Consider the following 15,797-nt stretch of genomic DNA (forward strand, 5'->3'; position numbering starts at 1 on the left):
CTCAGCATGGAAAAACGGTGGCCTGTTCCTTTAATTGAGAAAACTAGCTAAAAATCTCCACTTATTCTTCCACCTGCCGTGTCTCGCATTAATACATTATGTAAAACATAATCATTGATTAAGTCATACGATTTGACATTCCCTCATCAAAAACATACCTGGAGCAGTATGTCACTTCATTCCTGCAGTTTTCACTAATCATATTTACTTTGGTTGTCTCTTCTTCTACTGCTGAAGCACTCTGATCTAAACTTCCGGGGTTTTATTATGTCATTAAAACATAAAACTGCACCATCCATTATTTAGATTTCGTTTCTGAAAATATCGGCAATTTTGGCCATTTTTATTCATAAAATAAGTCTCTCTCTTGAGTCTCTCTCTCTAAAACCAAAAAATCAGGCTAGAAATCTAGGAGTAATCATGGACTCAGACATGAAACATCAAAGCAATAACATCAGCAGATTTTCACCATTTGAAAAACATGGCTAAGATCAGAGGAATAGTGTCAAAGCCAGACCTAGAGAGACTTATCCATGCGTTTGTCTCCAGCAGGTTATACCACTGTAACGGCTGCTCACTGGCCTCTCTGGCCTCTCTATCAGAAAGCTACAGTACATCCAGAACGCTGCTGCTCGAGTCCTGACAAGAACCAGGAAATACGACCATATTAGTCCAGTGCTCCGGTCTCTGCACTGGCTTCCTGTCACTCAGAGAATAGACTTTAAAACACCTCTGCTTGTGTACAAGTCTTTTCATGGTTTAGCACCAAAGTACATCTCTGACATTTTACAGCCGTATGAACCATCTCGGGCCCTGAGAACTTCAGGGAGGGGCCTCCTGGTGGTTCCCAGAGTCAATAATAAACACGGTGAGGCTGCGTTTCACTTTCATTCGAATCTTCATGAGGATGTGAGACAGGCCTCAACTCCAGGCTGAAAACAGTTCTTTTTGCCCGTGCGTATGACTGAAAGTATTTTATCTGCGCTCTTGCCTTTTACTGTAATTGATACATTTTATGTTTAGAATTTTTTATTGATTTATCTGTTTTCTTGTAATTCTCTTTTCAACTGTGAAGCACTTTGAATTGCCTTGTGTATGAATTGTGCTCTACAAATAAACTTGCCTTGCCTAAAATGCCTTATTCTTATTAGAAAACATAAAATGGCTGAAAACTTGCCATACATTTTCTCATCTTCTCATCTTTATATCAGTAATCTGCAGCAAAGGTTTCAAATTGATATCTCTAAATGTAATTTTGTTTTCCCGATTCACCTGCATTGTCTCGCCTTCAGATGTGTCCACTTTAAAATCCGAAGAGAGTTTATTGTTACCTGCTTTTTTTAACCTGAACAAAAGACTATTCCCCCCTGCTCAGTGCTCGCGTACCTTTTGCCTTCAGTTGGGTGTAGACTTTTGACGTCACAGAAACGATCTGCATTTGGAAATCAAGCGTCAGACGGAAACGGCTCCAGCTCTTTGTAACAAATGGAATCAATTCAAACCGTCGCCTCACTTTCCCGCACACTTTCTCAACCTTTCACTCAACATTCCACTTCCTTAAACCTGCTGCGGGCTCATCTGTCACCGCCCGGCTCGTCCCGGCCTGCCGAGGACGGATACGAGCTTTCTCCGCCTGCCGAGCGCCTGACACGCCGGGGGCCATAAATAACGCCAACAGACGCCGCCGCCGCCTCGCAGAGAAACACACTTGACACGGTAATAAGAAGTGTCTCCGCGGAACCGAACTGGAGAGCAATGGAACATCATGGAGAGGGGGGTGTTTACCAGCGCAACGGGGCGATCTGTCTTCGCCATTAGGACACTTATCTCAAGGGCAGGGACTGTGCAAACATCCCTGACAGGGGAGCCGACGCGCGAACCGCAAACGCCCTCCCGAGTCTGGAGAAAATATTGCGACAAAGATGAATTCAAGCGAGTGTTTACTTTCTCGGACAAGCGCGGCCGGTAGCCATTGTCTTATCAGGGCCGTGCAATCATCCATCACGGCGGCAGAAGAACAAACCAGCCTCTTCGGTTTCTTCGGCTCCATATATTCGATAAACCAGGGGCAGGAATGATTTTGTTCCTCAGCAAAAGTGCAGTGGCCCATCCCCTTGGACTAAAGCCCTACTTTGATAGAATCCAAAAGTCGTTGGAAAGGAACTGACAAAGTTTTCGGCATAAAACAGAACTTTAACTGGTTTTCGACTTCTGATGCGTATAATGATTGCAAGTTTTCTGTCATTTTATATTTTCATCTAAAACAGACATTGAGCCAGGTTTAAATTCATTTCATTTATTTATTTTGTTGATATATTAAAGGGACTAGATGCAAGTGGGTCATTTTATACTCACTACTGCCACCTCAGGTCTTACGTGTAACTGCAGCTTCTATATTAAGCTCGTGCATGACGGCACTTCGGACCTGAAGTAACAACTTTTTGAGTGACTGTGCAGGATTTTAGAGGCAGTTGTGGTGAACAGGTCTGGGCTCATTCTACACATTAGGACATGGCTGGAACATGTAGGGGGAGAAAAAGGTGCACTATGTAACTTTTTCAGTGAAAAAATAAAAATAATATTTGTGTCACACACCCTGATGAAGGCGCAAGCCGACACGCGTTGGTGTGCTTTTTAATGTCTCTGGCCCATTAATAAAGCCTTTTATACTTTTGCAAAATATGAGTGCCTGGACCTGATCTTTCTCTCCACATCCCATTGCCTCCTTCCATGAGCACCATTTTTTGCTGGATACCAGAAGCTCCCTGTCCTAATTTCTGTTAATATTTGTGTTTATTTGACCTTTTAGTCACTCAGTGGCTATGGGTGCAGCGTGGCGCCTTTGCTTTCCCTCATAGTGGCCTCTATGACTCTCCAGGATCAGTTGTTTTCTATGGGTTCACACCAGAAACTGGCCAGAAACCCCCAAGACAATTGATTCTGGAGCATCATAGACGCCACTGTGAGGGAAAGCAAAAGTGCCGTGCTACACCGGTAAAGTCACTGAGTCACTAAAAGGTCCAATATAAACAAATATCTTCTTTTTTTTTTTTGCACTTCACAAGTTGCATAGTGTATCTTTAGGCTTTAAAGTAACAGTCCACCGTTTTTCCATACTGAGATATGTTCATACCTGAGCTTATACGTACTTGTCTGGTCTTTGTGCGTGCCCTCAGTCATGCAAAACGGCAAAATATGTTGTTTGCATTTAGCCTCTCCCAGCATCTTCCTATAGCTCCAAATGGGGTGAGGTTAGAAGTGACCAAGCTTTTCGGTATGGAAAAACGGTGGCCTGTTCCTTTAAAAGGTGCACTATGCAACTTTTTAGGTGAAAAAAAAAAGCTTCATATTTGTATATTTGACTTTTTAGTGGCTCAGTGGCTATGGTTGAAGCATGGCCCCAAAAACCCCAAAACAATTGATTCTTGAGCATCAGACGCCACTGTGAGAGGAAGCAAAGGTGCCGATGCCACACCCATAAAGCCACTGAGTCACTATAAGGTCAAATATACACAAATAACGGGGGTGAAGTCGGAAGCTACCACGCTCTTCCACGGGCACGCTCAAAGACCAGACAGGTACGTATCAACTCGTCTAATCTCAGGTAAGAACATATCTCAGTATGGAAAAACGGTGGCCCGTTCCTTAAAGATTTTAAAATTGTCGGCAGATTTTCCAAACCTGAGAGAGCCCACACACGGCGATGAAAAGTCACGGGTCAAACCGTTTTGGTCGTACAGTGTGCGGTGCAGCCACAGCAAAATCAACACGTCACACACAAACCGAATTCACTCACAAACATTGCCAGGTCAGACAGGAAGTCTCACAAAACCTCTCGAGATCAAACGTGACATCAGAGTAAACAAACATGGCGGACGGAGAAGAAGCAGCGCCGATTTGTAGTTTGTTTTGAACTGAAACCAAAAAGTCTCCAACCTCCACCGGACTCTCTGGCGCGCCGTGACGGCTGTTTTGACTTTGGATTCCCCTCTCCGTGCTTCCTCGCCGCCTCTTCACCCTCGCTCTCCGACTGGCTACACGTCACAGTCATGAGAAAACAATCCAACATGTTGAACATCCGTGAATTGAACGTCTGCATTTGTATATCCTCAAATCTGTCCAACCTGTCTCCCTATAATGACATGACCATATTTAGATTACAGTCATCGGGGTCGTCTTTCATGCTATACGTGGATACCAAACAGGTCAATATTTGTGAATGAATACTGCGTGGGAAAGACGACGGAGTACTGCAATGTTGTAGTTCATTCTGGTAAATCTCCAGCTCACTAGCGGACAAAGTATCATAAAATAAGCAGAGCATTACAAGTGATGTTCTGGGAGAAACCTCCATGAAAATCTCAGCTGTTTTTATCTGCCGCATCATTAAGTGTCCATACATTTCACCATGTTATATACGTTATTGCAAAAAGTGCTGTAGCTCTTCTGTAATGTTAGGTTCCACGCTAATGCCATCTCCTGACAAAGTTAAAAGTCATAAAACAGCAATCATCAAACGATATCCCTGTGATTTATGCGTTTCATTTGCAGACAAACTAATTATTTCAGGCCCAACGGCGCGGGAAGTATTAAAATGATAATTGATCCGAGTGGTGCACGGTGAATTGATTCCTTTTTCTTGTTTCTATGGCCCTGCGATGTTAAATTACAAAAAAGCCTGATGCCAGTTTCAACCGTTTCCAACTGGAGTGGCAGGCGCTTTGTTGAGACACATCTTATTATCTCTGCACAAGCACAACTAGACACAAAAAGACTACTCTGTGAAGTAAGAATGAGCCCAAGAATATGGCTCAACTGCAAGGTTTGGCATTGAGTAAAACAAACTGAACCAAAAAAAAGACGCGTTCCCGATGAGCAAATGTATGAACCAATGAGAGAAAAGCCAGATATGACACAAGCGACGCTGTGGCCAAAAGAGCGGAGACGAATGTGAACCAAACTATGTTGTTTTGCCACAAAAACTTGAAGTGATGGTCTGTGAGTTTGCAAAGTGAGGAGAGATAAAGTGAAATTTAAGAGTAAACTATCAAATTCCTCCCTCTTTAACCAGAAAGCCCTTCTTCGTTTGCTGAATGGGGAGAGCAGGAACAGGATTTTCAAAAACAAATGATGAAGCTCCTCCCCCTCCCTCCTGATTGGACCTGACAGGCAATTCACAGGAGAAGCTCGTCTCATTGGTCGACACGTGAGGATACTAGACTCTGATTAGTTGCTGAGATCCGGGATGAAGGGACTTTACAAAAAATAATAGATACTGAACATACTATATATTATTATTTACTTAACATCAAAATGCAAGTCCATTTTTCCACATTTTATTTATTTTATATAATTTGTTTAACATTTAGGGGGTCATTTGCTAAAGGTTTTAACATAAACACGATAGAGCGCTAAAGCGGAGCAAACGTCAAACGCAGTTGATATTTGAACAGTAAAGGCCACAATGCAAACGAAGCACATAAAACCTGATGAATATACAAACCAAGGCAATTTTGCCACAATGCACAAACTTTGAGGGGAAAATCCAAATGACTTCGTTTAGCAGACGCTGTCGTATTTATCAGCACTATGTGAAGTCAAACTGCACAAGACATTAGTACAGTAGTGCAGTGGTTAGCGCTCGTGCTTCACAGCTAGAAGGTCCCGGGTTCAATCCCCAGGCGGGGCCTTTCAGTGTGGAGTTTGCATGTTCTCCCCGTGTCTGCATAGGTTTCCTCCGGGTGCTCCAGTTTCCCCTACCGCTAAAAACATGTACAATAGGCTAGGATGAATGATGTGTGCGTAAATAAATGATGGTGGTCAGAGGGACCGTTGGTGCCGACGTGTGCAGTTGCCACAGCGTCTCCCCCAGGAGGAGCTTACCATCGAGTGTGGAGTGAAAGTGAAATTGTCGCATGTAAAGCGCTTTGTGACCATGTCTGTGAAATGTAGTAATGAAGCTCTTCTTCTTCTACGTTGGAGAAGCAGGTGTAAACCTTTGCGCAGAACAATATAATGCAGTCTGCATCAATGTGGTGTTCTAAACCTTTACAAATGTTTGTATCTTGCTCATTTCCAAAGATAATAATAATAAAAAGTACTACTCGTAATTTAGCACCGGGCTTAGTAAATGTCATCCTTAAACTTCCAGACTATCACTTTAACCCAATGGCCGCTGGCTGCCCTGCTTTTTGACCACAAACGTGGGGGCCGCCATTGCTCCGCCGTTGCTGCAGTTCCTCCATATCGCCGCTAGGCCCCCATTGAAAAGCATTGGACTTTAGACACGTTAAAAACTACTTTAAAGCCTGGTTTCAATTGTTTCAACGCTAGACTAGGCTAGATCTTCCTCCTGAGATAACGCTGGGTTAATAACAATATATGAAACCAGGCTGGTTTTCGTAATATGATTTTTTGAAATCTCGTATTTAACGAGGCTCGGACTGTTAGCATTGGAGCAGCGCGAGCTACACGTCACGCAAGGGCCGAGTCTACGGTGAAAATCCCGCCCGTATGTCCTTTTTAGGAACATTCTACGTCAGAGCTGGGGAGAGGGAGCCTGTAAATCCGCCATGAATTTCCCCACTGCCGTGGTCATTCTGGTAAACGGGGAGGAGTGAGCATAAGACGTCCATTATTTTCTACAGTCTATGCTTTAACCAGTCGCTGTGTGTTTTGTAAACAAGTGAAATTTGAGAGCAAACAATCAAATTCCTCCCTCTTTAACCAGAAAGACCTTTTTCGTTTGCTAAATGAGGAGAGCAGGAACAGGATTTTCAAAAGCAAATGATCAAGCTCCTCCCCCTCCCTCCTGATTGGACCTGACAGGCAATTCACAGGAAAAGCTCGTCTCATTGGTCAACGCGGGAGGATACTAGACTCTGATTAGTCGCTGAGATCTGGGATGAAGGGACTTTACAAAAAATAATAGATACTGAATATACTGCATAATAATAATATTAGACTATCACTTTAACCAGTCAGAGAAAGCCAGATATAAGCGGCATGCTGTGTGGAAGTTTGAGGTAGAGCGGATACAATGTTAATGATCTGTGTCGTTCTTAAAACTTAATGGCAGTGTACCTTTAAGAAGCAGAACAATTTGGATTCTCCTGTTGCCAATAAAAAACATGCTCCTTATTGAAGCATGTTTGTAATTTGGATGAGGACTGAACCGATTTAAAGCTCATATTCGGCTGCCTTTAGTCAACATCTCCATGGAGACGAGTATTTTTCAACAATTCAAATATCTGTAACCAAATAATTACTTGTATTTTGTTCAATTTATCGGGTGAAATGTTACACAGTGTCACTTTAACCTCTTCACCCCACACCTTAACCGAGTGCATTTTCTCCAAATCTAAAAGCTTACAGCCCATAGGCCGGAGTGACGCCTCATTTGAAAGCTAAGCCCTTCAAAACTCATGTAAACTAATCTTTTTCCTTGTGTTGTTACGGAGTCGTCTGTTTCTCTTTTGTGACTTTTTTTGGTGCATTTCCATCACTCTCTCACCCCGCACTCGGGAACGCTCGCTGTACTTTTTACGAATAAGTGACATTTGGATGGCAGACGACAACAACATCGGAAAAGTCATGATAATACTTGTGATTTGTGCGTTTCATTTACAAAGGATAATTAGAGACCCCACGGCTCAACCTGAGGCCATTAACACTCGGTGATAATTGATTCGAGCGGCGCGTGGCAGATTTGACTCTCATTATCACTGGGCTGTGAAGTTTACAATCGCTCTTTGAGGAGACATTTGAATAAAATTAAAACCGTGATTTACATAAAGCATCGCAAAGGCATAAGTCAGTCTGAGTGAAAGTGTTAAAGTGAACGAGCACTTGTATTAACTTTTAGAAACATTTGCCAGACTTTTCTCTCGCACCAAGTCGAGTGTATTTACGACCGGGCCTAGATCAAGATCAAACCAGGACTAAACCGGGTTCAACTTGGATCTGCACCGAGGATTTGAGTGTAGTACTTTTCAGTTTCTATGTGAATCAACTTCAAACTATCTTTACCTCATCTATCTGATCAAAACACGTCATAAATACACCGGCTTTGGAACGAACTATGTCTAAACTGGGCGCAAACCCTAAAAATGTATAAATGCATTGCTAAAGAATTAACCTCTTAACTTCCACCTGAACTGAGCACATGTTCTCCAGTTTTTTACCCAAATCTGACGGACTCTGGACCAAAACGTTGACCTAATCCTAATAAACTCTTTTCTCAAATTTATTATTTTTTTTCCATTTAATCTCATGTACGCTGGGATTTTCCCCTCATCTCCTACGCACCTGCCTCTACTAACTCATTTTCTCTTCTATTCTGCTTTACCCAGATCCAGCTTAAAAAAAAAGAAAGACGAAAATGAGACAAAAACGTGACGAAAAAGCCACAAAAAAGAAAATTCGAATATCGTCCAAAACTAATTCAGCCTAAAGCAGTACTAAGTAACTCTTCCCCCTAGAGGCCATAAGCGCAACTGCAGGTGTAGTAGCAAGTTACGATTTTTTAACTTATTAATTGTCTTGGAGAGTAAATACTACGCTGACAGGAAAGGCGAAGGGAGAGAGGGTTACTGTAATCCAATTATATAATAGAAATATTTTTTTTCACTCAAACTTGGCTGTAAATACTGTTTAAAGTGACGTTAGCCCGCAGTTAGCTTTGCCCGTTAGCCTGTTAGCTTCTTCTCAGTGATTCCATTAGTGTGTATTGCTTTCTCCGGACCGGGGGCAGTCAAGTTGCAAACATGGTTTTCTGGTCAGAGACACCAGGGGGAGATGAAAGACCCTCCAATCATCCCATAAACACTTGTATTACCCCCACAGGGACTACGGAAAGGATTTATTAAGGTAAATAAGTTACTTAGTACTGCTTTAAAATGTGAAACTAATATATGATATTGACTCATTACATGCAAAGTGACATATGCCAAGCCTTTGTTTATTATAATTTTGATGATTATAACTTGCAGTCCATTTTCAAAATAGTTTTAATTTGAGTTTTTTCCAAGCTGAGCCATAATAATCAAAATTATAACAAATAAAGGCTATACATATCTCACTTTGCATGTAATGAGTCTATCATATATTAGTATTTCACAGTTTAAGTTGAATAACAGAAATGAGTGCACTTTTTAATGATATTCTAATTTCACGAGTTTCACCTGTGCACCTGTTGCTCTCCAGTTGATTTAAAACCCCCATTTAAAACACTATAACTGCCGACTGACCAATCATCGCCCTCGATCCCGCTTTTAAGCCCCAGCAATCATGGTTCGTTCGCTTCCCAGCTGTGCTGTTACCCGCCTCCACCCCATCTCCGCCTCTTCCGACACGGCTTCTCCCTGCTGCAGCTTCACGGGTCTCTATACCACCACCAGTGTCCAGGCTCCAGGGGAAGACGTCCCTAACTCCATACTGACTTTCACACTACAAAAAGTAAATATCAAGCATTGGCTTAAATGACCTGAATTGAGGAAATGTATCTTGTTTTGAGCGGTTTTCACTCATTTAGACACTTTTCCTGATCGGACCAAGTTTACTTTGCTTGTTTGAGGACATTTCAGACCAGTTCTAAGGTAAATCTCGCTTGAAATAAGTAAAATTGCAAATGAGATAAGACCAATTTTCTTCCCCCATTGGCAAAGAAAATAACTTGAAATAAGGACGAAATGTATAGAAACGAGTCAGAAACATCTCAGAACAAGTGAAATAATCTAGGACAAACGCCCAAGAACCTCTTACCTAGTCAAAACAACTGAAATTTGAATTATTGTGCTCAAATTGAGATGTTTATACTGATATAGTTAACTACTTTTTGCAGTGATACATTGTTGTCTACCGCCGGGGTCTTATCCCCAAAACTAATATACATGTCCATAAATCTTCCTAATCACTGCTTTTGTCTGTTTGAGTCTATCCAGGCTGAATACATTTTATATATGTATATTTATGGTTTTTAGTTAAACTGCATCAACAAACCCAAACATATCACTATCAGTTTTGAAATATCCAAATTATTAATACTCCAAAAAAGTTCTGAATATATAAAATATGAATCGATTTGACTTACCAGCTCGATCATGAATTCAAATCGATTTTTTGCGCAGCCTTAAGCTAAACTGGAGAAGCTGTTCTCGATTAAGGCGGAAGGGTTAAGAGGTTAAAAAAATGCACCTGTGGGCCGGTTATAACATCTGTGAGTAATCAAAACATCACACGCCTCCCGGGCCGGTGTTGGCACGTACGAATTTAGGCGAAGTTTTAATGTCAGTGTACAAGAAAAGAAGAAAAACACAAGACACAACTCCCCCTTTTTGCGACGCTTATCTCATGTTTGATCTGCAAGCGAGCCGGAGGTTAAAACCAAGATGTTGTTGGAGATAAAGCGGAAAACTCTCAGCATTGACCACTGCGTGAGAAATCAATGTTTTCACCTGCCTTGTCTTGCCTTAAAGCGCCTCAAAGCATAATAACCTTCCCCGCGTCCGAGCGCTTCCTCCCACTCACCTGTACTGGATGGTTTCCGACGTGGTGGACGCTCGGAGCTTCGTCATCAGGATCCTCACGATGTTGAAGAGAAACACAAAGTTTATCTGATGGAAAAAAAACAAACGAAAAGAAAAGAAGCAAGGACAAAAAGAGAGGAGGGAGAGGTAATTGGCGTTGAAGGCGTGCTGATAGTCGGAGGTGAGACAAACTTTGCTCATTATCAGAGCGCTGTGGAGGAGGAGAGGGCGCGAAAGACCAAACCGCCTCCACGCCAGGGTGCACAGAGGCTAACGGCTAACGGCACCATTAGCGCACAGGCGGGCGGGCGGGCGCTGTCTCCGATGATGCCGTCTGGGGTTTTCCCAAAGACAAGCGCATTCGAGCAGAAACAGAAGCTAATGCGGCGATACTCACCAAAAGCACGAGGATGACGGGGCCCTGGTATATGTAGTCCATGTATTTGCCAGGTTCTTTGCCAAACCAGCATCTAAAGAGTGGGGAAACACGGAGGAAAATGTCTCTTTGTGGCATTTCTGTTGTTCAGATAGACACAAAGTACTTGAACACGCAACCAGGGGCGGACTGGGACTGAAAAATAGCCCTGGACTCTGACCAGCCTGGCCCAAGTTAGCGTAATTGTGACACTTCCACAAATCCATATTTCAACCTCTTACTACCCGCCTTAACCGAGTGCATTGTCCCCAGTTCGGCTTCTTTTTTTCTTTTTTTTGATGGGTATCATCAGCAAAAAGAACTGGAAAGGTGGTCATTAATATGAATAATAAATAATATTGGTCCCAAAATTGAACCTTGTGGTGCTCCATACATTCCGTTTAGATTCATATTTTTTTATACCGCGCTTTACCCAAATCGAAAAGCCTTTTGACTGGAGAGCAACAACGTAACGCCTCATTTGAAAGCTAAGACCTACAAAAGTGATGGTAACTTTTTGTCACGTCGCCACATTTTTGTCATATTTTTGTTTTGTTTTTTTCATTATTTTTTGTATCAGTTTTTTTTTTGTCCGTGTTTTTCTTTTGATTATGTTTTTTGTCACTTTTTTGTTGCTTTTCCGGCACATTTTTGCTTTGTTTTCATCCTCTTTTTCTCGCTATTTTGATGCTTTTCCTTTTTGCTTTTAGATTTGGTTAAAGCTCGGTTAAGGCGGGACCGGTGGCCCTTCTGTGCTCTTACAGAATGGACATATGGCCAGCCCGCCCCAGGACACAACGGGTCATGGTTTGGTAAAAGTAAACCTGATGCTTGACTATCTAAACACTTGAACAAGTAGGGCTGTTCCCATATTGATCCATTTCGGAAAAAAAAAAAAAAAAGCATGATAAAAACAATAATTGTAGCTTGTCCTGGACTAGCAAATATGGAAAACTGTGGCTAACTCTGTTGAGCAGCTCCACACTGCTAGTGTCACAGAACAACATCCCCATCTCTGCCCCCGCATCACTTAAACACAAACATCTGCAAAGGAGACACAAAAAAGTGAGAATGTTTGAAGAATCGTCTTTTAATGCTCCTCACAGTACAGGAGCATCATCTACAAAAAGCAGCTGTTAGTGCAGCTGGTGGGGGTTAGTTGATGGGGAGCTAACGCCCTCTTCAACTCGCCCGCTCTACACCCTGGCTTTTTAACGCACTACACTATGCAGGGCTTAATTATTCATTACATATTACGCAATCCATTGTAAATGAAAAATAAAAAAATAGGAAGCTAGCAAATTGTTAAGAAATGAATACTGACATCTGTAAGTAACTAATGATCGACATTTCTGACAGTGCTTTGTAGGTGTTGTCCGTGTTAAAACAGCTGTTTCTTTTGCTAACAAGGAAAATGAAAATATGATGTTGCTAAATGCATCATTGATAATGTGTAAAGTTAAATCACAAGCGGGTACGTTGTGTATATGTGTTCATGCTGTGTTCCAAGGCTCTCGCACTTTGTACTTGCAATATGTTCTTTTGTACTATTGTTGTAATATACATTTTTATTGTTTTTTTAAATCTGATGTTTGTATGTGTGACTTGATTGTGCAGCTGATGAACTGAATTTCCTTCGGGATTAATAAAGTATATTGTATCGTATCGTATCGTATTGTATCGTATCGTATCGTTATTGTAATGATTTCGGGGGTGGGCGTTTATAAGCTTTTGCTTCGGCCCACTCCTTTTGAGCAGAATTTCAACTGCTCAAATAAACAAATAAAACCAAAAAAGGAAAAAAAGAAAAAGAAAAGAATGTCAGTGTGTGCGGAGCCCCACAAGGGCCAAGACTTGACCTCTTAACTTCTGCCTTAACCGAGCACATTTTCTCCAGTTTACCAATCCTAAATCTTAAAGTTTCTCGACTGGAGCGTGTAGCCTATTGGCCAGTGTAATGGATCATTTGAAAGCTAAGACCAGTTTTTTCTCGTGTTGTCGCCACTTTTTCAGTGTTTTGTTCTGTGCTTTTTTCCTCACGCTTTTATTGAGTTTCTGTTGCTTTTTTGTCACTTTTTGGTGCCTGTTTTGCTGCATTTTCGTTGTTTTTTTGCTGCACTTACATCCTTATGTGTTATTTTTGTCACTATTTTCAAGAAGCTTTTCAATTTGTGTCAATTCAAACTAGACTCTGACGGCTCCTCGCGAGTTTCTGTTCTGCCCATTGGACGAGTAAGTGCGAATTTGTAGCTAATTTTACACATTACAGATCGGCAGGATCCTCTTCCTGTTTGTCAGTCAGAGTATTCTCTGGGCTCGACCTGACAGGGGCTGCGGCATCACGGCGTACAAATTTCTTTTTCCTTTCCGAATGCGACCGGACTGGCCAATTGAAACGCACCACGCGATTATTGAGATTGACCTTTAACCTCTTAACCCCTGCCCTAAACAAGTGCATTTTCTCCAGTTCAGTTTTACCCAAATCTAAAAGCTTCTCGACTGGAACTCACAGCCTATAGGCCAGAGTAACACCTCATTTATAAGCTCCAAATTTGATCTAAACAGATCTTTTTCCCCGCATTGTTGCCGTCACTTTCCAGCTTTTTTTAAAATCATAAGTCACTTTTTTGTTGCGTTTTCATCATTTTTTTTTTTTTTTTTTTTACGTTTGTCGCATTTTTGATGCCTTTTTGTTGCTTTTTTGACACTTTCAGTCACTTTTTCATAATTTTCATCACATTTATGCAACATTTTTGAAGCATTTTCACTTTTTTTTTTTCCCGCCACCTGTTTTGTTGCTTTTTTTGTCATGTTTTTGTCACTGTTTTATTGTGTTATTGTTGCTATTCTGGCCTGTCTTTGTCACTTTTTGCTACTCCTCAGATGCGTTTATCATCCTCGTTTTCGTCGCTATTTTGATGCTTTATTTCAAGAAGCTTCTAGATTTGGGTGAAGAGGTTTATGAAATCGCGATTACATAAAAATTTGACCAATTGCCCAGCCCCATGTACTGTACAAGTATTTCAAATGTACTGCAATAGCAAAACAAACTGGCATTTCCAACTAAGGCCAAACATATCAACATTTTTATACTTAAAGGTAACCTGGCTAACACCAGGCTGCTGTGTGCGCTCGAATTATTTCGAACTGCACAACAGCCTGGGGACCATGGCCAAATCTCCGGTGGATTTGGGAACCAATCACAGAGCGAGGAGGGACGGCAAGACGATGACGCGCTATTCGATATATGGAAGCTTGTAGTTTATTTACGGATAATAAAAAAAAAAGTTTATTTACGGATCCAACATGACAGCAGCAGACATGATGGTATTTTTTGATCAAGCTTTAGACCTTGTTCTAAATAATTTAGCTCAAAAGTTTACAGCGGGTACGTCATACGTCATCTCATACGATGATATGATTGGCTGGGGCTACGTGCAGACGCATGAGACTTTTTTTTTTTTTTTTCGTATCGCCCAATAAACGAGTATGGACGATCGTAAACCACACCTCTCCTACGAGAAAATGAATTGGTGGTCCCCAGACTAAATATCACTTGTGATTTTAGTCTGGTGTTAGCCAGGCTAACTTAAAGGGGTAGTTTGGACAATTCATATTCAAATAACAACACATTCAGTGTCATGGCCTACTTTATCCACTCCTGAGCACATATAAATATTGTAAGCGCACTCTGTCAACTTTGTATTGAAATGAATCTGCTTGGCGGCCTTGGTTCTTTCACGTCCCTGCACCAATTACTCTTTTCATTGCCTGGTAATGCTGTCAGCTCAAAATGGAGATAACACATCTATTCCTTTTCATACATTTGCAATACTTACTGTTCATTTTCATAGTACAGCTTTCCAATGGCCCAGGCCACTATTATAGGACATGGAATACCTATAAAGACAAAATAAAAGAAGATTAAATATGTAACAAAATTAAACTTAGCTCATCATCTTGGAATAACGCAGTATAGAGAGAGGTGTGAGTGTAATATTAAGCATCAAGTTGAAACCAGGTCTAAAGTAAAGGATGGGCATATTCTATTATAGTTTTAAAGCCAGTTCCTCCATACTGAGATATGTTCTTACCTGAGCTTAGACGAGTTGATGCGTACCTGTCTGGCCTCTGTGCGTGTGCTGAGCCACGCAAATACACCAAAGACATTGTTAGCATTTAGCCTCTTCCAGCATATTCCTATAGCTCCAAAGGGGGGGTGAAGTTAGAAGCGACCAAGCTCTTCCACGTTTTCCCTATTTAAACACCTGAACCTACACGATTCGATGTCAATTTTCTGAGCGGATAAAAAGGGGTACTATATTGTAAGACGTAAAAATACCTCAGGAGCACTTTGACATCCATGCAGTAAAGTCGAAGTGCTCCTAAGGTATTTTTATGTAACCGCATTTAAATAGGGAAAACGTGGAGGAGCTTGGTCGCTTCTATCTTCACCCCATGCTTGGGTCCATGAGGAGAGGCTAAGTGCTAATGACATCTTTGGTCTTTTTGCGTGACTGAGCGTACGTACAAAAGACAGATAGGTACGCATTAACTCGTCTAAGCTAAGGTAAGAACAGGTCTCAGTATGTAAAGACGGTGGCCTGTTCCTTTAAGGCAGTATTTTTCAACCACTGTGCCGTGAGATATTGTCTGGTGTGCCTTGGGAAATTATCCAATCTCACCGAGTTGTCGTTTTTTTTTAAACAAATGCATTATTATCCACAAAAAATGTACCGTTTTCGAATGTCTATGCTGTCTGGTGATCGGCAGAGTAACCATATTATACTCTTCCATATCAGTTAATTTCTTTGAGACAAGAGAATTACTGATGTGTTGAGGCATTGTGGCTAGTG

The 15,797-nt window shown here is 41.5% G+C and overlaps 1 protein-coding gene across 1 annotated transcript in view; it reads right to left on the minus strand.

Moving 5' to 3' along the window:
• LOC306972524 (corticotropin-releasing factor receptor 2) overlaps positions 1 to 15,797 on the minus strand; it is a gene marked incomplete at its 3' end in the record, with an annotated part of 155,604 nt that overhangs the window by 14,133 nt on the left and 125,674 nt on the right. The window contains exons 7-9 of the mRNA XM_079569186.1: positions 14,781 to 14,841; positions 10,924 to 10,996; positions 10,528 to 10,613 (exon numbers count right to left, since the gene is read on the minus strand). Of these exons, the coding sequence (XP_079425312.1) occupies positions 10,528 to 10,613; positions 10,924 to 10,996; positions 14,781 to 14,841 (220 nt within the window). The remainder of the gene's footprint in view (positions 1 to 10,527; positions 10,614 to 10,923; positions 10,997 to 14,780; positions 14,842 to 15,797) is intronic.

The sequence above is a fragment of the Gobius niger genome (genome assembly GCF_951799975.1).
Source record: "Gobius niger genome assembly, chromosome: 13".
Classification (NCBI taxonomy): domain Eukaryota; kingdom Metazoa; phylum Chordata; class Actinopteri; order Gobiiformes; family Gobiidae; genus Gobius; species Gobius niger.